This window comes from Aquarana catesbeiana, linkage group LG04, assembly GCF_042186555.1.
Source record: "Aquarana catesbeiana isolate 2022-GZ linkage group LG04, ASM4218655v1, whole genome shotgun sequence".
Taxonomy (NCBI): domain Eukaryota; kingdom Metazoa; phylum Chordata; class Amphibia; order Anura; family Ranidae; genus Aquarana; species Aquarana catesbeiana.
In genome coordinates this window covers 656,496,534-656,513,448 of record NC_133327.1, presented here as the reverse complement: position 1 = coordinate 656,513,448, position 16,915 = coordinate 656,496,534, and the positions used below count along the sequence as shown (strand labels likewise).

Below are 16,915 nucleotides of genomic sequence, written 5' to 3'. Positions count from 1 at the left end.
CCGCTGTTAACGGTCCCTGCCATCTGCCCTGCCATCTGCCCCTGCCATCTGCCCCTGCCATCTGCCCCTGCCATCTGTCCCTGCCATCTGTCCCCACTGCCACGTATAAGTGCCATCTGTCATCAGTGCCACATAGTGCCATCTGTCATCAGTGCCATCTGTCAGTGTCACGTGCCATCTGTCATCAGTGTCACGTGTCATCAGTGCCACCTGTCATCAGTGCCACGTATCAGTGCCATCTGTCATCAGTGTCATCAGTGCCACGTATCAGTGCCATCTGTCATCAGTGTCATCAGTGCCACGTATTAGTGCCATCTGTCATCAGGGCCACGTATTAGTGCCATCTGTCATCAGTGCCATGTATTAGTGCCATCTTTCATCAGTGCCACGTGTCATCAGTGCCACATATCAGTGCCATTTGTCATCAGCGCCACATGTCATCAGTGCCACATATTAGTGCCATCTGTCATCAGTGTCACGTGTCATCAGTGCCACGTATTAGTGCCATCTGTCAGTGCCACGTATTAGTGCCATCTGTCAGTGCCACGTATTAGTGCCATCTGTCATTAGTGCTATCTGTCATCAGTGCCATGTATTAGTGTCATTTGTCATCAGTGCCACATCAGTGTCAGTGCCAGGTATCAGTGCCATCTGTCATCAGTGCCACTTGTCATCAGTGCCACGTCAGTGTCACATGTCATTGTCCTGGTTCTCCAGGGCCTTCAAAAGTGTAATAGGTAGTCAACAAATTAGATGTGTAATTTATGCTCCTAGAACACCTGATGGCGCTCCATGCATGTTGGGGCTCTCTATGTGGCCAGGCTGCGAAAAAGTCCCACACATGTGGTATCGTAATACTCAGGAGGAGTAGCAGAATGTATTTTGGGGCGTCATTTGTGGTATATACATGGCATGTGAGAGAAATAACCATTACAATGACAATTTTGTGGGGGAAAAAAAAAAAAATCTTCATTTTGCAAAGAATTGTGGGAAAAAATGACAACATCAAAAACCTCAACATGCATCTTACTAAATACCTTGGATTGTATACTTTCAAAAAAGGGGTCATTTGGGGGGTATTTGTACTTTCCTGACTTGTTCGGGTCGCAAGAAATGAGATAGGCCGTCAGTACATCAGGTGTGATCAATTTTTTATGATTTGCACCATAACTTGTAGACTCTCTAACTTTCACAAAGACCAAATAATATCCACTAATTTGGGTTATTTTTACCAAAGATATGTAGCAGTATAAATTGTGGCCAAAATTTATGAAGCAAAATTACTAATTTGCAAAATTTTATCACAGAAACTAAGAAAAATGCGTTTTTTTTTCAAAATTTGCGGTCTTTTTTCATTTATAGCGCAAAAAATAAAAAACCCAGAGGTGATCAAATACCACCAAAAGAAAGCTCTATTTGTATGAAAAAAAGGACAAAAAATTCATTTGGGTACAGTATTACATGACTGAGTAATTGTCATTCAAAGTGTGAGAGTACTGAAAGCTGAAAATTGGTCTGGTCACGAGGGGGGTTTAAGTGCCCAGTTGTCAAGTGGTTAAGATAAAAAACCTTCTGTGTGTAGCAGCCCCCCCCAGCACCCCCTAATTACCTACCTGAGCTTCTTCTCTCTCTCCAGCGATGTCCTTGATCTTCTCAGCCATCCAATACACCCCTCCTGGTTGGCTGAGACAGAGCAGCGGCGCCATTGGCTCCCGTGGCTGTCAAATTCAGTCAGCCAATCAGAGAAGAGAGGGGCGGGGCCAGGTCAGGGCTCTGTGTCTGAATGGATACATGGAGCTCTAGCTCGGCTTGGGTGCCCCCTGTACCAAGCTGCTGGCTAAGGGGCACTCAAAGGAGGAAGGGGCTAGGAGCAGCAAAGAGGGACCCGAGATGAGGAGGATCCGGGCTGCTCTGTGCAAAACCAACTGCACAGAGGTGGGAAGTATAACATGTTTGTTATTTAAAAAAAAACAAAACAAAACAAAAAAAAACAAGCCTTTACCAGCACTTTATTACTTGTTACACCTGTATTTAGGGTGCCAAGTGGACCTCATCACCCCTACAACAGATCCCTCTCTGAGAACGTGAGGGGGATTCTACTACCCCGTAGCAGCTGTCAAATTTAAAGCAACTTACAGAAATCTGGAAATTCTCTGCTACCACGGAAAGTGTAATTGTAGTACTTAACCACATGTCCTTATTTCCCCACAAATAGAGCTTTCTTTTGGTGGTATTTGATCACCTCTGCGGTTTTTATTTTTTGCATTATATAAAAAAAAAAAAGACTGACAATATTGAAAAAATAAAGAAACAATATTTTTTACTTTCTGCTATTAAACATATCCAATAAAAATAAAAAAAATTTCTTCATTAATTTAGGCCAATATGTATTCTGCTAAATATTTTGAAAATAATATATAAGTGTTTATTGATTGGTTTGCGCAAACATTATAGCGTCTACAAAATAGGCGATAGTTTTATGGGATATATATATATATATTTTTTACTAGTAATGGCGACGACCGCCAATTTATAGTGGGACTGCGATATTGCAGCGGACAGTCGGGACACTGACACTTTTTGGGGACCAGTGACACTAATACAGTGATTAGTGCTAAGAAAATGCACTGTCACTGTACTAATGACACTGGCTGGGAAGGGGTTAACTGTGTGCCTAACCAGTGTTTTCTCACAGTGTGGGAGGTGCTTTTACTAGGGGAAGGCATTATTCCATGTTCTTGCTTTGCAGGAACACAGGATCAATGCCTTACCTATTGACAGAACAGCGATCTGTCTTGTTTACATAGTCAGACTGCCATTCTGATTCTCTACCCAATGATTGGCAGGTACCAGCGGACATCGAGTCTGTGGTACCTACAGATAAGCTCACGCTGTGTCTAATCACAATCGCTGTGCACCTGCGGCGCGCATACACGCCCCAGACCCCAAAGTGTCAGAACACGTACTAGGTACATGATCCGGTGCACAGTGGCCACCCTGCTGCAGTATACATGCGGTTGTAAAGTGGTTAAATAAAATTGTGTTCAGACATATAATTGTATATGCTGTAATATAATGCCCCTTTGAAGAAGCGTGCTTACAAATACTTTAATGGGACGCAAATGCAGTGATCACCACACTTGTAATCCACTGACACTTCCTCCAGATCGTCAACCCTCCAACCTCAGTACAGACAAAGAACAGCAGGAAACAGTTTGCAGGAGCCTGGCATTGCACCCATCATCAAAAAATAACAAATGCACATTCTACTAATATATGTGCATTTAATTTGTTATTTTTTTTGCAAAAGTTGAATCTTGGAACCTCTGTCAGGATTTTACTGCGATCTGCCTGCTTCCTTTTCTTCTGTCACTAGGATAGGAAGCAAAGAGAATCGCTCCAATGAGGATGCTCAGAAAACACAATAGAAGTTCATCAGGTTGTTGAAGAAATCATATTTGCTCGGTTAATGAATGTCACCTAATTTTACTACATTACTAGTATTTTTGTTTAAACTAAACTTAACGTGTATTTTTAGATATTATTCATATTTTGAATCTGATATTTTACTTTTTACATAATATGTATCCATAGCACTGATGAAGGTGACACTGTAATTGCCCTAAAACATGGTAGAAATATATTCCCACAAGTAAATAAAATATCTGTGATAAAGATCAATTTGTTTGCCTTTTTTCAATTAAAGTGATACTACAGTCTGGCTTTTTGTTTAAAAATAACAAACATGTTATACTCACCTGCTCTATGCAGTGGTTTTGCACAAAGCAGCCCCAATCCTCCTCTTCTCGGGTCCCTCGCCGGCGTTCCTGGCCCCTCTCTTCCTGCCCCCATAGCAAGCAGCTTGCTATGGGGGCACCAGAGCTAAGCCACTGCTCTGTGTGTCCATTCAGACATGGACCGGTGGCTCGGTCCCACCCCATATCTCTCCATTTTGGCTCACTGGCTTTTATTGACAGCAGTGGAAGCCAATGGCGCCCGCTGCTGTGTCTCAGCCAAATAGGAGGGAAAGCTCAAGCTCCGGACAGCCGAGTCTCTTGTGCAACATTGCTGGATCAAGATGTGGCTCAGGTAAGTATTAGGGGAGCTGCTGCACACAGGTTTTTTTTTATCTTAAGGCATAGAATGCATAAAAAAAAATAAAAAAAACCTTCTGCCTTTAGAAACACTTTAAGGTCTGCCACTACTATATAGATTGTAGACAGAGTGCTACATTGTCTGCTGGAAAATATTTTGCTTGAGTGTGTGTCCCTGTTGGCAAGATTTGATTACTTTCTGCTGTCCTAACTTGAAAATCTCCCTAACATAGACAGTGGAGGGTCGGGAAGACTGTACAAAGTAAGGACAGGCTGACAGCGGCCTCAAGTTACTTGCATCTGTTCCTAACTGCAGGGTAGTGGTTCCATGTGTGATTACTTCCAAACACTGGTGGGCAGCTGTTGCTGCTCTAAGCGCTATGTACAGGCTTCCTTGCCACGGCTGTCCACACACAACTGGGCACCCAGCCACAGTTTGCTGCAAACTGTGTCTGAGACCACAGTAATGTAAATGATGCTGAACATTGAACTGGCATCAGGTTGAACTGAGCTTCCCAACCAGGCAAGGGGCTTCTGAAGAGGACTAGGGGCAAGCCTCCTACCCACTGATTATTTCCCATGGAGGGAGCAGATCATTCTATAATGATGGACAATGCGATGAACGCTGAGAACATGACTTACAATAATTCTTTGAATAAGGACAATAAAGCTTCCCTTCAGGATTGGATGGAAAGGTGTAATATTAATCTTGTACAGGTTAATGGTCAGAGGGAATATAGTGGCCCCCAGACGGAGTTGGAAAAACCCCTCCACTTGGGACAGAAATATTCATCAATATCCCTCACGAAATATATAAAGATATGTTATTTCCACCTTTCCAGACTGCTGGAACTTTGTATGAGCTTGTCTCATAGACTCTTGTAGGCTGTTGCAGGCCAGTCTGAGGTGGGGTGGGATCACTGTTTATATTATGTTTGTCTCCTCATTGTGTGCCTCCTTGGTGTAAATTCCCATTGTTAAGTGAGTTAATTGAGACACCTATGGTTTCTGTCCGTTGGCTAATTTGGCTAACTCTTGGAGGATCCTACATGGTGGGATTAGCCATATGTCAACTCTACTTCCTTATATAACCATTGCATGATGTTTTGGGTAAATATATTGGTTTTACTGTACATGTGGTGACTGACCTAATTTTGAAGTGTATAAAAACCTGCATTTCTGTTCAATAAATAGTCCTTCCTTTGGTTCTTATCCCAACATCTTGTTTGTGTACGATGCTTGGGATAAAAGGGCTGGTATTAGCTCTTGGTCAGCCGAAAGGATTTGGAAGGCAGGAGGCACTGTTTGGCGGAAGCACCCAGGCTGGGTGCCAGGCGTCCCCTCACAGTTGCTATGTTGTATGTTTAGACTTGGGATAAATACATGTCTGATCCAGTGGGTTTGGCTTGGCAGGAATGTTGAATGTGGATTTTGTTGCTTTTTTGCCTTGTTTGGGTACAGTAGTGTGGGATGTTGGTGCACATGATCCGGTAAGACTTGACCTACCTTGCTGCTATGTTGTATGACTCAGGATGAATACAAGTCTGATCCAGTGGGTTTGGCTTGGCAGAAACGTTGAGTGCAGATTTTTCAGTTTTTTTGCCTTGTTTGGGAGCAGTCTTGTGGGATGTTGGTGCACACGGTCCAGAAAGATTGGAGTTCTCATCTGCTGTTCGGTCCCTATGAAAGAAAAACAATCCTTTAGACATACCACCATTCTGATGTGAGTTTTCATCATATGACTATTATGAAAGGACGAAAGGTGAGGGCTCGGTAGATAAGGTGGAATAGGAAGGGTACATGGTAAGGCCAGATGTCCCCTGGGCACAAGTCCGCATCGCCCGGGGGGGGGCTGAGTCAGTTCCCAGTGGTTAATGCTGGTTTTGGTACTGTTTGTATACATCAGAATCTTTATGGTTCAATGAGTTTTTATTGAAGTTTTCACAAGTATATAAACATATAAAAACAGGAGAATAATAAAGGTAAAGAAATAAAATTAAAAAAAGGAGGAGTGTAAACAGTGCCAGTTACCTGACATATAGTCTTCTAATAAACAAATATTTCTTTTAAATGTTGAAATAGTGCAATCTTATATAAGTGCAAGGGTTATTATAAATATATTGTTACGATAAAACCGTATAACAGGTGTATATTGATATATATGCCTTAACTACCCTGTGTGGGGGTGCCCATTTGGGAGCCTGCTGCACCCCTGGACACAGGGAGTCTGGGATAACCAACGTATACATAGGTTTTCAAAGGTGTGGTTAGTAACAGGTTTTTAGATCTCTATTTACATAGAAGATCCTATGTTTATATTGCATCAAGAGAGATATATTGGAGACACAAAAAAGAAAGAAAAGGAGAGACAGAATAGATGAAAGTGAAATAGGTATAGAATAGAAAAATAATAGAAGGGGAGGAGGGGGGGAGGGGTAGTGAGACAGCGAGCTTCGGTCCAAATATGAGGTCTTCATTTTAAGGGAAAGGTATGATGGATTTGGTTTTTACATCTCCTAGGTGGAGTTCTTAGCCGAGAGCCTTTGTTTGAGTTTGTCTGAGGTAGACTAACTCCTCCAGATACTCCAGATAAAAGAGAACTTAGCGTATTTATCTAGAGCTTTGGCCTGCATTTCCTCCATTAGCATGTAATTGTTTACTTCCCCAACCCACTCAATTAGGGTGGGGGGCGTAGTGGTTTTCCAATGTCTGGGTATAAGTTGTCTACCCGCACTAACAAAGAATTTCAAAAGGCCGTTTTTTTTGCGATTTGATCGTCCCTGGAAGGATGGATAGGAGGGCAATAGAGGGCGATGGTAGCAGTGGTTTGTCATAAATGTCTGAATAAATCTGAAAAATTTGGGTCCAGAATTGAAGAAGAACATCACACTCCCACCAGATATGTATATAAGTACCTTCCATTGTGTTGCATCTCCAGCATCTGTCTGAATTAGATGGGAACATGATCCTGAGAGTAGTTGGGACCCGATACCACCTCGACAACAATTTATAGTTTTTCTCTTGTGTATAGCATGATACGGAGGTTTTGTTTGTGAAAAGGAAGGCTTTCCCCAACTCCGCCTCGGTTATGTCTTTCCCGACCTCCACTGACCATTTAGAGGCATAGCTAGGTAGGGCTTCATGGGTATGGTTTACAATTGATTTATATATCAGTGATAAGGTGTGGCGTGGAGTTTCACATCAGAATCTTTAAACAGAAGCCAGCTGGTTCAATTTTTAACATAGGAAGACATGGTTTCTCTGCTTACATGTACCAATTCATCCATCTCCTCTACCTGATCAATTTTGCGAAACCAACCTGAGATCTCTGGTACCTTGGTAGAGATCCATAAGCTGGGGATGAGTGTTTTGGCAGCATTCAAAAATGTACAGTAAAACCTCGGAATGCTAGTAACGCGGTTTATGAACGTTTCGCGATCGAGCTGTTTTTTTTTTTTTAAATCCTGACTCGGTTTCCAAGTGTTGTCTCACAAGACGAGCAGGATTCAAGCCTCTGGGGTGTGCAGTACGACATGTAGCCAGAGGTGCGGGGGTGCCGGTGATGCTCTGAGACACTCGGAAACACTCCGTTCCCGAGTGTCTCCGGTGCCCCCCCCCCACCTCTGGCTACATGCAGTACTGCATACAATAGCAGTGACACTGGAACAAATTATCGGAGTTTCCATCGATTCCTATGAGAAAGTCGCTTTGATATACGAGTGCTTAGGATTACAAGCATGCTTTTGGGATGGATTATGCTCGTAATCCGAGGCACTACTGTATAAGCAGGGAAAAAATTAGGCTGTATTATTGAGAGTGTCATATCCAGAGATTTTCTCTATCAGAAGGTGGATGTGTGTCCAGTAATGGCAAATTTTAGAGCAGGGCCTTCCTACATGTAACTAAAGTGCGCCTCTCTGAGGGACATCTCCAACATCTATCTTATAGTGGGGAAAATAATTATTTGATCCCCTGCAGAATTTGTAAGTTTGCCCACTTACAAAGAAATGAAGGGTATATAATTTTTATCATAGGGGTATTTGAAAGGAACAGAACATCAATCAAAAATCCAGAAAAAACAGATACAAATATTATAAGTTGAATTGCAGTTCAGTAAAATACGTATTTGATCAGCAAGAGAAATGATAACTTAGTACTTAGTGCAGAAACCCTGGTTGGCAAGCACAGAAGACGTTTTTTGTAGATGGTTAACAGATTTGCACACATCTCAGGAGGGATTTTGGTCCACTCTTCTTTACAGATCTTCTCTAAATCCTTAAGGTTTCTTGGTTGTTGCTTGGCAACTTAAAGTCTCAGCTCCCTCCATAAAATTTCCATAGGATTAAGGTCTGGAGACTGGCTAGGCCACTCCATGACCTTAATGTGCTTCTTCTTGAGTCACTCCTTTGTTGCCTTGGCGGTATGTTTTGGGTCATTGCCATGTTGGAAAACCTATCCACAAACCATCTTCTGTGTTCTGGCTGAGGGAAGAAGGTTTTCATCCAAGATTTTACAATACATGGCCCCATCCATTGGCCAATCAATGGGGCAAAGTCAGCCTGTACCTTTAGCAGTGAAACAGTCCCAAAGCATAATGTTTTCACCTTTGTGCTTGAATGTAGGGATAGTGTTCTTAGGGTCATAGTCAGCCTTTTGCTTCCTCCAAACACAGCAAGACGAGTTAATGCCAAAGATCTCAATTTTGGTTTCATCTGACCACAGCACTTTCTCCCAATCCTTCTCTGAATCATTTTATATGTTCATTGACAAACTTAAGATGGGCCTGTGTATGTGCCTTCTTGAGGAGGGGGACCTTGCGGGCACTGCAAAATTTCAATCCATGGCAGCGTATTGTGTTACCAACAGTTTGTTTGATGGCTGTGGTCCCAACTGCCTTGAGATCATTCACAAGCTCCTCCCGTGTACTTCTGGGCTGATACCTCACTTTTCCCATAATCATCCTAATCCCATGGAGGCGAAATCCTACATGGAGCTCCAAACAGAGGGCAATTGATGGTTATTTTGTATTTCTTCCATTTGCGAATAATTGCTCCAACAGTTATCTCCTTCTCACCAAGTTTCTTGCTGATGGTCTTGTAGCCCATTCCAGCCTTGTGCAGGTCTACAATCTTGTCCCTGATGTCCTTTGAAAGCTCATTGGTCTTGCCCATGATTGTGAGGTTTGAATAGAAGAGATTCTGTGGACAGGTGTCTTTTATACACATAAGGAGTTGTCGTTAGGAGCACCTTCTTAAATTGACAGGACTAATCTGTGTAACACATGAGCACATACTGTAGCCAGTCTGCGGGAGACAGAATTATTGTTGGTTGGTAGGAGATCAAATACTTATTTTATTCACTGAACTGCAACTCAAATTATAACATTTGCATGGTGTGTTTTTTCTGCATTTTGGGTTAATATTCTTTATCTTTTAAAATACTCCTATGATAAAAAAAATTATACCCTTCATTTTTTTGTAAGTGGGCAAACATACAAAATGTACAGGCAATCAAAGAATTATTTGCCCCACTGTATATAGGAAAATGTGCCTTTAATAATTGAGCTTCAGTAGAGAAAATCATGGAAATACCATCTGAATGTATGACATTTTTATAAAGACATGAAGCAATTACATTCTGGTTTTGCCTTTCTGTATTTCAGATGATTGGAGATAAGGGGACTCTGCAGAACAGATCTCATACCTGTGTTTATACTTCTTACATCTAATGTATAGCAGCATGTGTTTCGTGAACAGTAAAGGACTGTAATATATACACAATAAAACTGGCCTCTTTTCGGATTCGTACAGCACAATACATAAAACCTGCTTTAGAACAGCAGGATATTCTGTAAAGCCTACACTCAATGTATTTGGAAAAATCTGGTTCAGCCAATGCCCTTAACAGCCTCTAAAAATATTACATGTAATATAGATGACATATTTCACACACTGATGTGGCCCTGTACATTATTGTGTAAGTGATATATTACTTTTATTGTGGTAATAATGGGTAGAAATATATTCTATATTAAATCTAAGGTTGATGCCAGGGCTGGGCAAATGTCAAGAACCAGGTAGCCAATGCCTGTAATAATTACTGCAGGCCCTAAATATTAGGGGGAAACTCTTCTGATGTCAAAGGTTGTACAGAATCTCACAAAAGTGATTAGACCCCTCACATTTTTGTAAATATTGTATTATCTTTTCATGTGACAACACTGAAGAAATCATCATTATCATAAGATAGCTCTTCACAGTATAACATTTATTCACAGATTCCCTTGGAGCCTCACCCGGCATTATCACTTACACCACATGGAGAACCTAACTTCCTGGGGATCTTGTGTTTGGGCCTCTGCCCCGTGCATGGTCTAGTCTCCTCAGCCCCCGCGACAGACGACTTACCCTAGCGGATCCCCCTAATTGCAGCATTACATACTCCTGATTTCCAGTCCCATGTAAGTAACCAGATCATGACCTTTTCTATTCTCCTTCCCTTGATGCTGGGGTTCTTACCAGAACTCACCAGTATCTGTTTATCTATATCTCTTACAGACCAACGGATGCATCTTCTCCTGATGAAGTGCGTTTACATGAAACGCGTTGACAGAATGCAAACTGTATTAGTCTATCATCATTGCATATAATCATTATATTTGTTACAATTGTTATTTTCCGACACAGAGTACATACTCCTTCATTGGCAACTGGAATGTGCTGCTATTTTGTTTTTAAGTTTATAATTGCATGAACTGTTTAGAATATTATGTAATTTTACAATTTATTGTATGTATTTATGAACTGAACTTCACTCTAATTCACATAATTGGTGGTTTCAATGTATTTCATATTGTGTTCGATCTTATACCCTCTGTGTGACAATAAACTCATTGGCCTTCAATGTATTTATTATCCTTTCTATTTGACCTGCCTCATATAAAGTCCCAATTCCCCTTTAAATTTCATTAACACTGAAGAAATGATGCTTTGCTTCAATGTAAAGTAGTGAGTGTACAGCTTGTATAACGGTGTACATTTGCTGTCCCCTTAAAATAACTCAACACACAGCCATTATTGTCTAAACAGCTGGCAACAAAAGTGAGTACACCCCTAAGTGAATATGTCCAAATTGGGCTCAAAGTGTCAATATTTTGTGTGGCCACCATTATTTTCCAGCACTGCCTTAACCCTCTTGGGCATGGAGTTCACCAGAGCTTCACAGGTTGCCACTGGAGTCCTCTTCCACTCCTCCATGATGACATCACGGAGATGGTGGATGTTAGAGACCTTGCGCTCCTCCACTTTCAGTTTGCGGATGCCCTACAGATGCTCAATAGGGTTTAGGTTTGGAAACATGCTTGGTCAGTCCATCACCTTTACCCTCAGTTTCTTTAGCAAGGCAGTGGTCGTCTTGGAGGTGTTTTTGGGGTCGTTATGTTGGAATACTGCCCTGCGGCCTAGTCTCCGAGGGGAGGGGATCGTGCTCTGCTTCCGTATGTCACAGTACATGTTGGCATTTATGGTTCCCTCAATGAACTGTAGCTCCCCAGTGCCGGCAGCACTCATGCAGCCCCAGACCATGACACTCCCACCACCATCCCCGACTGTAGGCAAGACACACTTGTCTTTGTACTCCTCACCTGGTTGCCGCCACACACGCTTGACACCATCTTAACCAAATAAGTTTATCTTGGCCTCATCAGACCACAGGACATGGTTCCAGTAATCCATGTCCTTAGTCTGCTTGTCTTCAGCAAACTGTTTGCGGGCTTTCTTGTGCATCATCTTTAGAAGAGGCTTCCTTCTGGGACGACAGCCATACAGACCAATTTGAAGCAGTGTGCAGGCTGACCCCCCCATTCCTTCAACCTCTGCAGCAATGCTGGCAGCACTTATATGTCTATTTCCCATAGACAACTTCTGGATATGACACTGATCCTGTGTACTCAACTTCTTTAGTCAACCATGGCGAGGCCTGTTCTGAGTGGAACCTGTCCTGTTAAACCGCTGTATGGTCTTGGCCACCGTGCTGCAGCTCAGTTTCAGGGTCTTGGCAATCTTCTTATAGCCTAGGCCATCTTTATGTAGAGCAACAATTCTTTATTTCAGATCCTCAGAAAGTGCTTTGCCATGAGGTGCCATGTTGAACTTCCAGTGACCAGTATGAGAGAGTGAGAGCGATAACACCAAATTTAACACACCTGCTCCCCATTCACACCTGAGACCTTGTAACACTAACGAGTCACATGACACCGTGGAGGGAAAATAGTTAATTGGGCAGTTGGTGGCAGAGAGGAGGACAGAACTCCTCCACCAGATCCTGCACTTCTCCGTGCAGCCTTGGGGAGGCTCATCTCTGTGCCCCCCCCTCACCTCTGTCTCTGCAGTCAGCAGCAGAGAGGACAGAACTACTCCTACAGATCCAGCGTCCCCTCATCTCCACCTCTCAGCATTCAGAAGACTCCAGCAGCTGACTACAGTGCTCCTCTGGTCCTTCTCCAGACTCTGCACTATCCACTTACCAGCTTCGCCCCAGTGTATGTAAAGGGGAGGGGGGGTGCTCTGGACAGCTAGTCTTCCTGATACAACTGGCCCTTTGAGGGTAACCATAATGCTGATGTGGCCCACAATGAAAATGAGTTTGACACCCCTAAACTAGGGTTGCAAAAAGGCTCATCCTTATTTTTTTCTTTAGCAACATTGAAAAAAATAACATCACTAGAAGTTCAAAATCTTTGTTAAATTCCCTAGGGCAGTGGTTCTCAACCTCAGTCCTCAAGAACCCTCAACAGGCCATGTTTTCAGGTTTTCCTTTACTTTGCACAGCTGCTTTAAATCAATATCAATGACATGGTATTGATAAGAGCTATTTTAGCTAAGGGAAGTTCCCAAAACATGGCCTGTTGGGGGTACTTGAGGACTGAGGTTGAGAACCACTGCCCTAGTTGACCCAGCACATATAGCACTTGGTCCCTAGGGGACCCAGCACACATGGTCCTGTTAAGACTGCTGGAAGGTGTTCAAACCCAGTCCCTTCACACACTTTAGCTGCTCTCTATTTATAAAAGGTCTATTCTTCTCTCTCCACTCAATCAATTCTTTGCAGGTCTTCGGCTCAGAGATCTCTCCTCGTGCAACTTCACAGCTTCCTTGCCTTCCACTAGCTTTCATGTTTTCTACACAGCACAGGTCTTTGGACACAGCCCCTTCACACACATTAGCTGCTCTCCATTTATAAAAGGTCCATTAGTCTCTCTCCATTCAGTCACATTGTCTGTACTGAGTTCAAACCAGAAATATGTCTTTATAGTCAAGAGGCTTGTATCATTTTGCAGATGTCTCCTTCTCTAAGTTCAGCGGGAGTAGATCTAAATCATTTCGTTATATTCGCCCACTTTGGTACCGAGGGGGTTTTAGTATTCTGGCTGCCCTTAGGCGTGAGCAGTTCACCGAGTTCTTCTGCCACTCTAGGCTGAATCAGCAGGCTTTCAGCTCAGAGCTCTCGCCTCAAAAAACATCACAGCTTCCTCGCCTATCTTAACTTTCATGTTCTTTCTACAATGGGTAGAGGCGGCTCAGAAGAATGAGCTGAACAGTTCCTTTCAAATCTGGCAGACATTTGGGTGGAGTCAAAATCCACTGGCTTCTAAACTATAAATTTGTTGTCCTCTGAGTTATATACCCAAGAGTAAAAAGGGTGCTTTACCTGCCCAGGTTCATGACATACTCCTGGTTAATCTTGATAAAGCCAGCATACTCCTGGAAAGTTATTAGACCTAGCCCCTTCACACACTTTAGCTACACTCCATTTATAAAAGGTCTTTGAATCTAGCCCCATCACATGCTTTAGCTATTCTCTATTTATAAAAGGTCTATTCTTCTGTCTTCATTCAATCACATTCTTTGCAGACCTTTGGCTCAGAGATCTTTCCTTGTGGAACTTCACAGCTCCCTCGCTTAACTCTAGATTCCATGTTCTCTACAAAGCTCAGAAGAATGAGCTTGTTCCTTCCAAATCAAGTACATATTTTGGTGGAGTTAATAGCCACTGGCTCCTAAACTATAATTTTGCTGTCCTCCAGGTTATATACCAAAGAGTGAAAAGGATGCCTACCTGTCCAGGTTCTTGACATACTCCTGGTTAATCCTTATAAAGCCGGCGCACTGCTGGAAGGTCTTCGGACCCAGCCCCTTCACACACTTTAGCTGCTCTCTGTTCAAAAAAGGTCCATTCTTCTCTCTCCATTCAATTATATTCTTTGCGTGTACTGAGTTTAAACCAGCAATATGTCTGAAATAAACAACACAAACCAATAAGCTACATACAATGGAATTGATGTACCTAGCCAATGTAATGATTGGGATTTCTACTTGAAATGCATTCCATGCAGTAAAACTCCCTGTTGTTTAATAAAACAGATAAATGTAAACAGGCCCTAAATACTTTAAGGAAAGGCTCAAATCAAACAATAGAAACTCCCACAAGTTTTTGTGTGTTGGCATTTCAGTGGTCTTTTATTACGTATTTTGCTCTGCTTTAACTGTTCTGTGGCCCCCAGAGTACAGTGGATATCCTACCATCTCTTTTCCCCCATGGATTTTTCTAATATGCATACTTGCTTTGGGTCAATAACTTAGAAACAACTGAAGTTGGCGGGAAAGCACAAATGCAAAGCAACTAGTAGTTTCAGAAGGGGTTCAGCAATGGCATGCTCCTTACATCTTTGGAAACATTGCCTTTAGAAAAGAGTATCAATAATTCTGCGCTGCCCAAAAAGTGAAGTCAGCAGCTAACACGGCCAATAGGATGTAAGCATATAACAATAAAACAAAAATATGTGTAGCGCTAAAAGTTCAATATAGGGACACTGAAGTCCAACCAATAATGAAAAACATCTAAAAAAAAAAAAAAAAAATAAGAGAAGAAAGGTCCTCAATATTTATAAGACTCATAAAAATTATAAAAAATAATAGTCCATATAAATGTGGTGACTTCATGTGGAAAGCAATTCAAATGCGTGACATCCAAAGTTAAGACAGAAGAGGCACACCACCACCGACAATGGGAAGGCTTACCAGATCTCGTGGACCCTAGAGGGCGTACGCCCAAATGGGTCAAATCAGGCTTGGGTGGTGGGTGATGGTAGATATTCCGAAAATATGGTGAAGATGAACATCAAGAGGTAAACCGTGGACTTGTGTGTTCCTCAGGATGAAGTTGAGGAGTAGATGGTGATGATGTAAAGCAAGGAGGAAAAAGGCCACATAGCGTAATTCCATAAAACAAGTATCAAGGTTTATTTAAAATAAGAAATACACTCACATGTACGTCTTGTAAAATCAGCGCTGTACAAAAAATGGCGGCAGTGGGGTCCTAACCGACGCGTTTCGTCCTCTTGGACATCTTCTGGGACAATGTCTAAGAGGACGAAACGCGTCAGAAAGGACCCCACTGCCGCCATTTTTTGTACAGCGCTGATTTACAAGACGTACATGTGAGTGTATTTCTTATTTTAAATAAACCTTGATACTTGTTTTATGGAATTACGCTATGTGGCCTTTTTCCTCCTTGCTTTACATCATCACCATCTACTCCTCAACTTCATCCTGAGGGACACACAAGTCCACGGTTTACCTCTTGATGTTCATCTTCACCATATTTTCGGAATATCTACCATCACCCACCACCCAAGCCTGATTCGACCCATTTGGGCGTACACCCTCTAGGGTCCACGAGATCTGGTAAGCCTTCCCATTTTCGGTGGTGGTGTGCCTCTTCTGTCTTCACTTTGGATGTCACGCATTTGAATTGCTTTCCACAGGAAGTCACCACATTTATATGGACTATTAATTTTTATAATTTTTATGAGTCTTATAAATATTGAGGACCTTTCTTCTCTTTTTTTTTTAGATGTTTTTCATTAATGGTTGGACTTCAGTGTCCCTATATTGAACTTTTAGCGCTACACATATTTTTGTTTTATTGAAACATTGCCTTTACCCTTTTGCCGCCACCGACATAGGGCTTACGGCAGAACAGAACCACATGTAGCATTCTCTTCTGCTTAGAGGTGCAAGTGTCATTTCAGAGGCCAAAAAAGTTCCCTAGGCCCACTGCCAATCAGAGCCATTTATACAAAAAAAAAAAAAAAAACATAATAGAAATCGCACTGGCAGGTGCAAAATCAAGCTGCTAGCAAGAAGCAGTCAGACAAACTGTATAACAAAAGGAATAAATAACTTGCCGCTCTAACCGGTATGTGCAAATATAGTGACAGTCTCAATTATATGCAAAATCATCATCGCTGTGCTGTTAGAAATATCGTGTTATATCAAAACTTGTGACCACCTTGGGGACCATCACCACCATTAAAAATGGACTCTTACCGGTAGAGATAGACTATTACAGTCAAATCAGCCTGTGAATGGTAATCTCATCATAAAGGGGTTCAACCCACACCACTTGGCTAATATCCTGTAGTATCTCCCAGTCTTCAGTGTATGTTAAATCAATGCCATCCTTATATTTCACGAAATTCACTAAGGGCCCTTTCACACTGGGGCGGCGTCGGCGGTAAAGTGCCGCTATTGTAAGCGGCGCTTTACCATCGGTATTCGGCTGCTAGCGGGTCGGTTTTACCCCCGCTAGCGGCCGAGAAAGGGTTAAAAACCACCGCAAAGCGCCTCTGCAGAAGCGCTTTGCCGGTGGTATAGCCGCGCTTTCCCACTGATTTCAATGGGCAGGAGCGGTATATACTCCTGCAAACCGCCCCAGAGTGAAAGGGCCCTAATAGAATTAAAATGTGGCCCACATAGTGT

The 16,915-nt window shown here is 42.4% G+C and overlaps 2 protein-coding genes across 2 annotated transcripts in view; both read right to left on the bottom strand.

Moving 5' to 3' along the window:
• EPAS1 (endothelial PAS domain protein 1) overlaps nt 1-16,915 on the bottom strand; it is a 510,313-nt gene that overhangs the window by 364,035 nt on the left and 129,363 nt on the right. The window lies entirely within an intron of this gene.
• The window catches only part of LOC141140934 (S1 RNA-binding domain-containing protein 1-like), a gene marked incomplete at its 5' end in the record, with an annotated part of 149,507 nt that overhangs the window by 40,289 nt on the left and 92,303 nt on the right, over nt 1-16,915 (bottom strand). Inside the window, 2 exon segments of the mRNA XM_073628488.1 lie at nt 5,601-5,774; nt 14,211-14,387. Coding sequence (XP_073484589.1) covers nt 5,601-5,774; nt 14,211-14,387 — 351 coding nt within the window.